At 39.9% G+C, this 12,337-nt stretch overlaps 1 protein-coding gene across 1 annotated transcript; it reads right to left on the bottom strand.

The window, feature by feature from the left end:
• Nucleotides 1-427: 427 nt before the first annotated feature.
• Nucleotides 428-12,170, bottom strand: rb1cc1 (RB1-inducible coiled-coil 1). Its single transcript, XM_079229672.1, has 22 exons — nucleotides 12,099-12,170; nucleotides 11,877-12,003; nucleotides 11,605-11,775; nucleotides 11,255-11,457; nucleotides 10,532-10,985; nucleotides 10,241-10,411; nucleotides 9,977-10,161; nucleotides 9,612-9,798; nucleotides 8,901-8,982; nucleotides 8,731-8,795; nucleotides 8,519-8,622; nucleotides 7,522-7,648; nucleotides 5,438-7,365; nucleotides 5,025-5,211; nucleotides 4,113-4,221; nucleotides 3,636-3,930; nucleotides 2,873-2,924; nucleotides 2,726-2,773; nucleotides 2,215-2,273; nucleotides 1,893-2,020; nucleotides 1,575-1,645; nucleotides 428-1,313 (listed from the first exon to the last, which is right to left on the bottom strand). Exons 1-22 carry the CDS (start codon nucleotides 12,167-12,169, stop codon nucleotides 1,236-1,238), a joined length of 4,902 nt encoding a protein of 1,633 aa, XP_079085798.1. The 5' UTR covers nucleotide 12,170; the 3' UTR covers nucleotides 428-1,235.
• Between the last annotated feature and the right edge of the window lie 167 nt (nucleotides 12,171-12,337).

Genomic DNA, 12,337 nt, shown 5'->3' with positions numbered 1-12,337 from the left:
CAGCAGCGTGCCAACATTAATGTTTCCACAAAAGCAAAAACGCTAAATCAAATGAATACACTACACTGTGCTATTCCACATTGACTCCTGAATCCCCCTGAAATTTCTAAAAAGCATCATTAAAAAGGTTTTTTTTTTTATTATTATCATATACGTCCTAAAAGTCACCATGGTGTTTATTTTATTATAAAAAATAACAAGTTTTAATAAAATGGTTTCACTTAGGTTAATGCAGAAATCTCAGCAGGAGAGAATCTTGGTGAAAATTACAAAACGTCTGCTGGCAGTTAATTAGTTTTTGTACCCCTTAATGATTATAAAGATGGGTTCAATAGCATCATGTACATTTTTTTAGCATTACATATTCTCAAATATAAAAAATAAACTATAATTGGCCCAAAATAAAAACAGCAGAGTATATTTGGGATCAATCCTTTATTGTTTCAAAACTCTATCTTTTACAATACAGTCATTTATTGTTATATGTGTGATTTGATGGGTAATGTACAATGTCGTCCAATAATGAAACACAGTCACAAAGTTTTCCTTTCTACATATCAATATTCTATGATAGTGAGAAGTTTGTGCTGATATATTTACTTAGTTCTGACAGCTCGATTCACTTCCCTTTTCAAATCAACAAAAGCATTGTTTTTGAAAGTGCATTTCAAGGATTGCAAAGACGACTGTTTCCATAAGTCAGCCATTTCAGTATTGACAGAGGGCCACACTGCTTTGTGAGTAATAAACCGCATTAACTACGTTTCCAACTACAACATTTATCTGGATAAGTAAATCAAAGAAAATATATCAATATGCATGCCATGAACATTCTTCCATAAACATTTATAATAAATGTATATTTCTTTTATTAATCATGTTGATAATGACAGTATTTTTCCACAAAAGGACAAATGCTGATAATGAGAACTAATATTTAACATCCAAATTTTGTTCAATTTTACACGCAGGTAAATGGCATAATGCCACAATGTTTAGAACAATGCTCTAATAAAGTTATAGCATTTTGGTCCACAATAACATATCTGGGTTTAAAATAAAACAAAATGTGGTAGCAGGTGGGATATTGAACTAAAACCAAAAATAGCATGATGACTATCTTAAATTCTTTACATTTTTAAGGTCTTTCGATTTTCAAGTTATGAATTATGATGTGATGTTCCTGTTCAAAAATTAAGCAATATAAATATACATTTTAGCTCATTACTTGGCTATTATACTTTTCTGTTCCATGGAACAGCTTTCACTCTGTAGAACTTGGTTCCTAAAGGAACCTTGAACCTGTTCTGTGCCTAGGGAAGGAAAGGAGACAAGGAAAGAAAGCTTTCGTGAGACAAGATGGTTCAAAATCATGCAACGGTCAATATAATAGCTTCACTGACATGGTGTAAGTCAACACATCCAAAAAATAAATCCAAACCATGTGTGGAAATTGACACACACAGCTGATTAGCTTTCAAGGACCACACTTTATGCAAGTATATTGATTCCTACATATTCATAAAGAACACACATTTTAAAAATCACTACGGAACTTTTGGCAAATTCAGTACCTTTTTTGCCTGGCAATATTCCTTCTCCATCACCTTTCCAAGTACCCACGGCCGTCTTGAGGTCCCTGATGCTAAACAATAAACAAACAGACTTGTTAGGCAAACACTCAATAAACCACAAATACATCCGTGTGTGTGTCACATAAAGCTCATAGAGAAAATTGTAGCAAAAATAATATTAATTAACCTGTGTTTTTAAAGAACACGTCTACATACAGTTTCTGTTATAAATCCATTCATGCCTTATATGTGAAATCAAGCAAACTATCACTTTGACATCATTATTTCATCAGTAAATTAAGAACTACAGTTGCTGACCTGGTTTGAGGTCCAGTGCAGTGAGAGACTCTGAGTGGAGGAAGTAGAGGGTGGGACCAACTGTGAACAGCACGTAGTTGTCATGCCTTTCATCCAGGATGATTAGGACCAAATCGCCAACCTGGAAACTGAAAGAAAAGAAGAAGAAAAAAGACACAATAGGATGATTACAAAGATTTTTGCAAACTAGTAACGTAAAAAGACAACACATTAATGTAATTATACAATAACGTGTGTAATTACACTTCATGTCATGAAGGTCAGACTTTTGTCCAAAAACAAATACAGCGAGGACATGCGTTATTTTTTTTTATCCACTTACTCTCTGATGGCGATTTTGTCTGAATGCCGTGACGACACAGACGACATGCTCTGAGACATCTACAGGGAAGAGAATTAGGAAAACATTACACGCAAGCAATGTGAATGAAGGGTTACCAATGCTGGCCATTGACTTCTAACATTTGACTTATTGGGCTTTTGCAAGAAAGAGTCTTAGTAATTAGTATTAGCATGTATAACCTATGTACTGCATTATACTTTATAATTTAAATTTTATCCTATTTGTAAATCATGCAAATTCAGGCTCGATTAAAATATATATATTTTTTATAAAACAAAAGTATAGTTTCAACTTTTTTATTTGAATGTACTTTTTTCTTTTGAGCAGTCCACTAACATTCATCCCTCTCCTCACTGTCACTTTCCCTTCAAAATCATGTTTCGTCACTGAGCTCTTTGGCCTCCTGGGTCAGGATTTTACTCTTTGATGCTACTGCCACCCAGTGGAGCAGGTGTTACATAGCCCATAGAGATAATATTAAATAACTGACCAGTCTTTGACTGAGGCGCTTGTTTTCTTCTTCCTTCATGTGTAAAGTCTGAAACATATATCAGATGGATTAAACAGATAAGAGACATCCAGAAATGGCATCTTGTGCTCTCGAATGCAATGTGATGAATACAGTGCTTCTATTTACCCTCTCAAGTAAGAGTATCCGCTGTTTCTCCTCTGACATCAGGACATTGTCACTACAAGAGAGAAACAAACGTCAGATTATTGATTAATATCCTCTGAAAAATGTCAGCAATACTGTATGTATTGTGTAGAAAATTAAAATTGATAACATATGAATTGGTTCTCATTTTTTGTCTTGCAACTATTTAATAGTTCTTAAACAAAAAAGTGATAAATGGGAAACTTGCACTGTGTGATCCTAGTCTCCCTGCCTGCCTTCCTTGTTAAATGTCCTTTCTGTCCATCCATTTTTGGGATGTTTTACGCAATGTCCTTTAAAATTCTTCTTCAATAATGCAAAGTCCCTTTCTGTCAGCGGCTGACAACCACTTTCATGCCATACTATGACAAAATGTTCGATACTGCTGCAAGTTTGCCATATACTGTGTATAACAACTTAATTATGTATTACTCATTCTTTATCAAGTACAATATTATGTTGATTATAATAAAGTACAGGAATCTAAGCCCGTAAAGTCCAAAGGAGATTTGTAAAATTCAGGCGGATGAGAAAGAAGTAAGAAAGATTGTGAGCTTCTCGTCTACACAGATTTTCCTTTCTGTGAACTGTTGAAACTCTCACTAAAGAAACTGACCCACCCTAAAAAAATAATGGCTTCAGTGTCACATATTCGTAAACACTGTGTCAAACTTCTGGGTTTAGAAAAATGTGTGGAGCAAGGGCAAAATACACTGGCTGGCAAAATGAAAGAAAAGACGCTTACTGGACTGCCACCATGCTGGCTTCCACTGCTGAATCGACCTGTTCGTCATCTTGAATGGCCGCCACAGAGGCCAGTCGGTCGGTTTCACCGATGGGCTCGGAGGAAAACGCCCCGAGAAGAGGCAGAGCTCGAGCTGCTGCAGCTCCGGCTTCTGAGATCTCCTGACCTGAGGGGTTAGGAGAGAAGAAGGAAGACGAGACCAGTGCAGTGCTGCGCAGGCGGTTCAGCTCTTCTTCCAAGTGTTTCTTCTCCTGCATGACGCTGGCTCGGTCCTCGGAGAGCGTCTCGATCAGAGCTGCAATGAGTTCAAATAAATAAGAGACGCTGACCTGCACAACATGCCGATCGATAATATAAAACCTCACAGAGCGGCTGCTCTTAAGACGTGGCAGTAAGTAGACCAAAATTATGTCAAGGGCTTCTTTCATTTGACTTATTTTTAATAGATTTTTATGATATTTTTTGTCAAGTCCTCACCTTTGTCCTTCTCCTGCTGCTGGGTAACTTTCCGCCACTTCTCTGTTAGATCATTGATGATCTGCTCTTTCTTCAGCTTCTCTCGGGTTAGAACAGTGTTGAAATTAGTCTAGAGAAACCAAAAAAACACAAAAACATTGTGTTTTAACAAGGTTAACAACCATTTTGGTCACAACAGGGAATTTATACCAAGCACAAATGATTGGAGAGGATGCCTTTTAATTGCTAAGTTCTAACAATGCAGATCCGCTTGCAGCCATGGGAGTTGCAATCGTTGTGTTGATTTTTATTGTTCCGTTTGATATTTGTTGCTTGTATTGTTCCATTTCCTATCTCTTCAGCATTTATTATACCCACTTACTGAAAAAGCCCAAATGAAATGATGTGAGCTCAACTGATGTTTCAAATGACAATAAGTTCAGCTTGATTATGTAATATTTTGTACAAAACGTCTTGTTAGCTTAAACTATGATGGGTGGTCCAATACCTCAATAACAGATGTACAAATCACAAAAAAATGAAAAAAGATCAAACCGTATGACTGAAAGCAGCAAGTAAGTAATTTGTAAATAAATCGTTCTGCTGTCCCTTGGGGATCTTTTGGTGTAAAGAGACCAGACAGACCAAGATCAGTGCCAGTTAAATGAATGAAACATTGATCTGTTGATGTGCGAGGCTCAACTTCGACTGAGTGGAAGTTGCAGAGGGTGACGGTGTCGATATCTATTAAAAATGTAAGCTTTCAGAAAGTAAGTACTCACGTAGGTAAGCATCCACACTACACAACATGCACACATTTTCAAGCAGTCCATATATTAACTATTCACCATTGTTAGGAGTGTTATGTCACTCTCCATCATTATAAAAAGGCACATAACGTGTCCCGCCTATTTACCGCCCAAAAACACAAACCTGCTGTTCTGCGATTAGCGATGTCTTGAGGTTCTGCATCTCCTCGTTCTTCTTCTTCTCCAGGAGGTCCATCTGGGACTGCAAGCAGGCCCTCTCCTGCTGCAGCCGCTCCTGTAGAGCCGAGTCAAGCGACAGAGGTGCTCCGGCATCTGCACGCCCCTCAGCATGCAGCGGCAACCCTTCATCACTGAGAGGCACACAATCCAGTTTAATTCCAACAAAAGAAATGCATCATGTGGACTTACAAGCACATCAAATAAATTGTTCTGCATTGTGTCATTTAAATTGAAATGTGAACAGTTTAAACAAACTACAGTCAGGTTAACTTCGTTCAGGATCGGGCTCCAAACCACAAAAAAACTCAAGCTAGATTTCTTTATGTGATGCGTCTGCCAGTGTGATCAAACATTTACCTTTTTGAGGATCGTCTCCCATGAAGCTCGTCCTCAAGTTGTCTAATTTTGTCCAACAGTCTCTTCTCCATGTCCTCCTTCTGCTGCTCCAACTCGTTCAAAGCATCTGGTGACGCAACTTTCAAGGTCACTTCTTTTTCGAAATCTCTCTCGGTCGCTTTTCTGTCCTGCTCTATTTTTTGGGAGAGCAGGTCATTGTCTGCCTGCAAATTGCAGATAGCAGTCCTCAATTCTTGCTCTAGTTCCTGGAAACTTCTCAACCGCTTTTCTTTTCCTTCATTCAGAACCGCCGCTTGCTGCTCAAAAGCCTGCTCAAGTTTCTGCTGCTGCTCGGCATGGTTCTTATCGGCATCCTGGACTTGCCGCTGCAGGGAGATGAGCTCGTTCCGCAACAAAATAGCCTCCTCCTCGTGTGTGTCCACCAGCTCTGAGATGCAGTGGTCTTTCTCGAGCCTCATGAGACTCCTCAGCTCTGCCAGGTCCACTTCATACTCATCGTTTTTTACATGAAGCTGTTTTTGGACATCTGCCAGCTCTTCGCTCAGGACTTTGGTCGCAGCCTCCACCTGGGACTTCACAGTCTCATCCTGCTGCATCTTGGCCTCCTCAAATAAGACCCTCAACTCTTCTGTCTCTGACTCTTTGAGGGCTAACTCCATCTCTACTTTGCAGCGAAGTTCTGCGAGCTCAGTAACACGAGCCTCCAAGTCCTTCATTTGGTTTTCCTTCTCTTTAAGCGCAGTGACGTGGTGTTCAGCTGCCTCACTTAACTTTGCACTATTTTCGGCAGATAGATGTTCCAGAGCCTCCTGGTTAACCTTGGTAAGGGTCTCCAATTTTGCCGTATGCTCCTGCTCCATTTTTTCCTCAATCTCTTTTATGTGAGACTGCTCAACAACTTCCAACTCCTGCCGGATCTTCTGCTGGCCACGTTCAATCTCAAAGTGGAGATTTTCAAGCTGGCTAGTCAGGGAGTCTCTTGAAGCTGAGAGCGTCTTGATCTCCTCGGTTTGATCACTTATCATCTGCTCCAGGTTTTTGATCCTATCCGTCTGGTTAGCCTCCGTTTCGGCACATAGCTCTTTCTCATTCTCGAGCTGAGTGAGTTCTTTCTCTTTGCGCTCCATGAGACCCTCCAGCTCCAGCATTGCGTGCTGGACATCTCGGACAATATTCTGGTTTATTTGGTTTTCCTCCGTTAGTGTTTCAACCTGCTTCTCTAGCTCTTGTCGAAGGGAGAGAAGCTCACTTTGATGCTGATCCTTTAATTCCAGTTTCTGGGTTTGGCAGATGCTGTCCACAATGTTGCTCACCTCTGTGTTCAAATTTCTCAAAACAAAGCCAAAGTCATGTTGTTCTTTTAAAACCATGCCTCTCAAGTGATGGAGATCATCCTTTACACTTCTGAAGTTCGAATGGGACTCCTCTGCAGCAGATCGGTACTTGTCAATCACTTGTTTTAGCACAGTGATCCTCGAGTTCTCCCTCTCTAGTATTGTGGTATCCTGCATGCGCTTGTTGTCAATAGCGTTAATGACTGATGAATACAGCGACTCCACCATCATTTCAGGGCTAATGGGGTCACTGATGGGGTTCGGAGAGGTTAGGTTCTCTTCAATCACAAACTCATTGACAGCAGACATGAAGTCAGATTCAGGGCTCTCTGCTAGAGAATCCAAGTCGAGGGAGCCCTGCTGCAGGACTGGATCCATGTTCGGATGGCCAATTGTTTCAAAGTCAAATGTTTGCGCGTCTATGCTGTCTGGGGATAGATCCTCGAGCAGTGCTGGGACGGGAACATGTAGTGGCTGGCAGCTGGGGCCCTGCAGGTTAAGGGAGGACGGGGTTTTGGGGGACCTCGGCGTCGTGGACCCAGGTGTGCTTCCAGACTCTGGGATCAACATGCTTGATCTCTGACTAAAGGATATCTGCAAAGACAGAAGAGATGAAAGGAACGGGAGAGAGGGAAAATACTTATATAAATACATAAATATATGAGAAAAGCAAACTATTTATTTTTAACCAGTAACAAGCATATCTGCATTTGTTTTTAAGAACACGAACATTAATCAAGCGGTCATTACCCGTTGTTCACTTAGCAGGTCAGTAATAGTTTGAGACATCTCATCCACACTCTGTGCAGCTTGGACCAGCTTGTGAAGCGTCTCTACGTGGCGATTTAAGGGCTCGAAGTCACACATTGTGGGAACCCTGCAGAAACAAATTACATACATTTCTAATCACGTTAAGGACAGAATTCAAAACTACATTGAGATTTTATTTTAGTACTGAAAATCTATGGCAGAGGTCTGCAAAAGTCAGGACAATATGCCTACCACAGGATCTAGCGCATAAACAATCAATAACATTTCGTAAATAATTACTTAATTTAGAGATGATTGATTACTTGTGAGACATGTGATAACAAAATCAAAAGTCTTACAAATTGCTTCCAAATGTACAATACCGTTCAAAAGTTTGGGGTCACCCAGACACATTTTCAGTTTCGTCGCAATTTATGGCATGGAATAGCCTTCATTTCAGGAACAAGAACAGACTGGCGAGTTTTACATGAAAGTTCTCTTTTTCTGGCAATTTTGAGAGTATAATGGAACCCACAAATGTGATGCTCCAGATACTCAACTGGCTCAAAGGAAGGCCAGTTGTATAGCTTCTCACCAGCATAACTGTTTTCAGCTGTGCTAACATAATTGCACAAGGGTTTTCAAATCATCCATTAGTCTTCTAAGGCGATGAGCAAACACAATGTACCATAAAACACTGGAGTGATAGTTGCTGGAAATGGGCCTCTATACACCTATGTAGATATTTCATTAAAAACCAGACGGTTCCACCCTGAATAGTCATTTACCACATTAACAATGTATCGTGTATTTCTGATTAATTTAATGTTAACTTCATTGAAAAAAACAGTGCTTTTCTTTGAAAAATAAGGACAATTCTAAGTGACCCCAAACCTTTGAACGATAGTGTGTGTTTTCATCAGCCATATCGTAGGATAGTTCTGGTAGCATCATATTATCTCTAAAACCATTTCAATAACTGGGGACAGCGACTTACATGAGGAACGGCTGCACCTCTAGAGGACAACAAGATTTCAAGTACTGTAAGTCATCAAGGGAGATGTCTGGAAGTTCGTCGTCAAACCTTCTGGGCTTTCGTGTCTATAAACAATAATAAAGAGAGTAAAAAAAGGGACTCCTTAAAATACAGTGGAAATAATATACACATGAAAACCAACTTGGTCAAAATGCTGATAAATTGTAACTTACACAAAACGATGTTGGAGGCCATGAATCGAGTCCTCTAAACAAACGATTTCTGAGGAAAGACTTCCCTGAAAAGACACAAGTAAATAGATCAAAACCCTGATCTTGGTTGGGATCCGTGTCATTATAAAAGCACACTATGCTCTACAGTGCTGATTTCAACAGACACTCACTGAAGAGTTTACCAAAGGATTCCCTTTTGAACTTCTCCGCCTCGTACAGTCGTTTCCCGTCCTTCACAAGCGCATACGCCCACTGAAAAGAATGATATTACGGATTTTACAACAACAAAGTAATAATTAATGTCTACTTGAGTGAAAGAAAGTCTGCTGTGTGTGTGAGCAAAATCCATTCCATTATTGACGTCTGATTATTTCCCCCTGTTACTGTGCATTTACAAACAGCAATACAATGAGGAAGGACAGAAGTCATTATCAGTTCATTAATTATATGTAGGAGATTTAAAGGGCTCTTGAATTTTAGCCTAACGCTAATGCAATCGGAGTTCCCACAATAGTGCAACTCGCAAACCACACAGTCTCCTTGTCCTTCATGGGTCTGCTAAATAGAATGTCACGATACAGGACTGCAATGGCAGTTTATTTTGCCTGCTCAGGCACTTATTTTCACATTTTGTTACTGCTTTAAGAATGTTCAATATTGCAGAGTAAACCCACTGAAAAACAACAAGTATTTCCTCCAACACATGAAATAAGTAAACAAAGACAAAAAAAGCTTTAAATTCTAAATTTAACATCTAAATAATGTGCTCAGCGCTAAATACGCCAGAAAGCTACAGATTCAGTGACGCAAAAGAGCTCACCTCTTTGAATCACTGTGTCTGAAAGAATGATCACTGTCCAATAACGGCATTTAGCACTGACCTCTCTGTAGTGCCGCATAAACATTTTTCGCCTGACGACTTCAACCACCGCCAAGCAGTACATCTGGGGCACAGTGCTGAGGGCCTCCACCACCCTCACTCTTTCGATTAGCTCCGTCAGAAGTCTGAGTAGAGCCTGAAGCTTCTCCCCATCCTGGTCTGCATGAAGCATCACGTAGCAGCACCATCTAATGCAAAATCATAAGCACAGTTAGAGTCGCAGACATGATTCTCTTGACTTTTTTATGTTTAAAACCAGCAAGCCTAAATAAATAAAAAAAACAAGCCAACAGCACTGTGTGCAGAAAGCCGTGAGCTATTCAACAAGTCTAACAAACACATTGGGGAAGAAGTTTTCATTTTTACTTAAGTCTGACTTGAAGGTTGTTTGCAAGTTCTTGTTTGGCAGTGGTGCACTTCTTTTTAATGTCTAGCAGCTTCCTGTGGTTGTTCAGCATGATCATCAGCTGGTTGGTGTGACTCAGACACAAATCAGGCAGAACAGATGTATCCTTCAGGTTTTCAGCCCGCTTCTGATTGGCCAGAAATCCCTGCAAGAGATAATAAGTGAGCACTTAATTCAATATAGAGACCATACCTTGATAGTGTTTAATCTCTTACTTTACGTACCTGAGCAAGTTCCTTCTGTTCATTCACCAACTTCTTACAGCTTGCAATCATTTGGTCTAGAGCATACAACCGGTCCTCGAGCCCCTTGATGGCTTTCATGTTTTGATTATCTAGCTTGGAAATTGTGTCACGACAATCTGTCAGGAAGGGTTGAATGACCCGAGGGTCGAGCTGAAAGAAACAAGATTTCAGGAAAGACTCGTGATTTTTTTTGCCATCACAATCATGACATCACTGCAAATTTAGAAAACTATCTTGACAGTATCTATTCATACATCATCTGTGACTCACCCTATTGATGGAGTCAAAGCATTTCCTCACAACCGATTCCACATCATTGGGTCGGTCTTGCACATTGATCCAGTCTAATAGTGTGACATTGAAACAGGACGGGTTGGTGAACTCTGCATCATCATCATCGTCATCGTCGTCGCCATTATCATCTTCGTCGTCGTCGTCGTCGTCGTCATCATCGTCGTCTAGTAGTGCAGCTCTCAGCCCACCACTGTCAGTCATTTTATTTGTTTCCTGGTTGCCAGGTGGCTCACATGTGGCTGTCCCAGAAGCAGAGATGGAGGCTGATGACTTGGAGGGCCGCTGTGAGTCCATGGATTTTTCTTTTTCCGTCTCATCTGAATCCTTCCCTGGGGTTGAGGTTGACTTCTCCATGCTCTCTTTGTAACAGTGTCTTGTCAAACATTCCAGCAGAGGTATCCTCGCCATTACAGAAACTGATGTCCCTAACCTGCAATCATAAAACAAGGTCAATAAGAGATCAAGTTTATCAGGCTCATTTCCTTCTTGCATAAATACATTATAACTTGGATTAATGTACTGTTACTTCAGTTATTTAATTAAGTTAAGACTTTGATTAAACACGTCTGAATATTTGCCATGTCAACAAAGCCAATATCCAGTAATTACTAACCATACAGCACTTTGTATTTCAAATTAAAAACTATTGGATATCTTTAGGAAAGTATGTAATAGCATGTTCTCTGTGTCATCACTTACTTTGAGAGTTTGACCTTAATTTCCTCCAAGTCACGTTGATAGTTTATGTATGAAGTGTCAAATTTGATGAGCAACTTTTGATAAGACAAAGTGCAGTCGTCCAGATTAGCCATAATGGCAGCCCAGCCTTGGTGTTGCATGTGTTCATCATGAACCAATCGTTCACAGAAAGAGCAAAGTTTCTTGGCAACTTCAAACATTTCCTGCACAGACAAAAAAAAATACAGTCAGGATATGTTAGGAGCATTCCATAGTCAATGGATTGATACAATGGTTGTATGAGTTAATCTCATAAAAGTAGTGCACACGACAGGCAGCTTTAAAAATACAAAAAATAAATAGATAACTACCAGAGCAAGTTGCGTTCGCGAGGCAACAGTGTGAAAGACAGCTGGCATCAGTAGAGACTCCTCTACTTTAACCTGAATCTCACTCTCAATCGAGAAGGTGGTCTTGGGGATCGTTGGATCCCGGTCACACAAGATCATCTCTTTGTTGAACAGGAATATGGGGTTGGTTTCCTAAAGATCAAGCATACAAAATAAATTGTAATGTTTGTCACAAATGCAACCCTTAATACTTTCAAGCCACATAAAATGCACACTAATAAATTAAAACGTACAGTGCCAGCACTGTAGCTGCAGACACGCCGCTCTGCAGCCATACATTCCCCTCCATTGACAACAAGGACTTGATGTTGAATTGCAATCTTATATTTGGCTTGGATGGCATGCTTAAGCTCCAGTACACTGAAAAAAGAAAAGAAAAAAATTTAGAACACAAAGAAACCAAGATATTCTGACCACTTGTTCTCACTAATATTGGTAAAATGCCAGCTTCTTACCTCTGGACAGCAAGATCAGTGTCAAATGTCAACGTGCTGCCATTGTTGACCTGGAACACATACAACTTCATGTTGAATCTCCCAGAGTTCTTCACGTTTGCCTATCTTCAAGGCCACCCTGTGAAGAAGAAGAAAAAAATACAAACATGAACATGAGATAGTTGCTAATCTTTAGATTTGATTACGTTTTCTCATTATAATTAAATGTAAAGTTCAATATTTGTGTTTTTTATTTGTGA

This window comes from Taurulus bubalis (genome assembly GCF_910589615.1).
Source record: "Taurulus bubalis genome assembly, chromosome: 1".
Taxonomy (NCBI): Eukaryota; Metazoa; Chordata; class Actinopteri; order Perciformes; family Cottidae; genus Taurulus; species Taurulus bubalis.
This window is presented reverse-complemented; position numbering and strand designations above follow the sequence as displayed.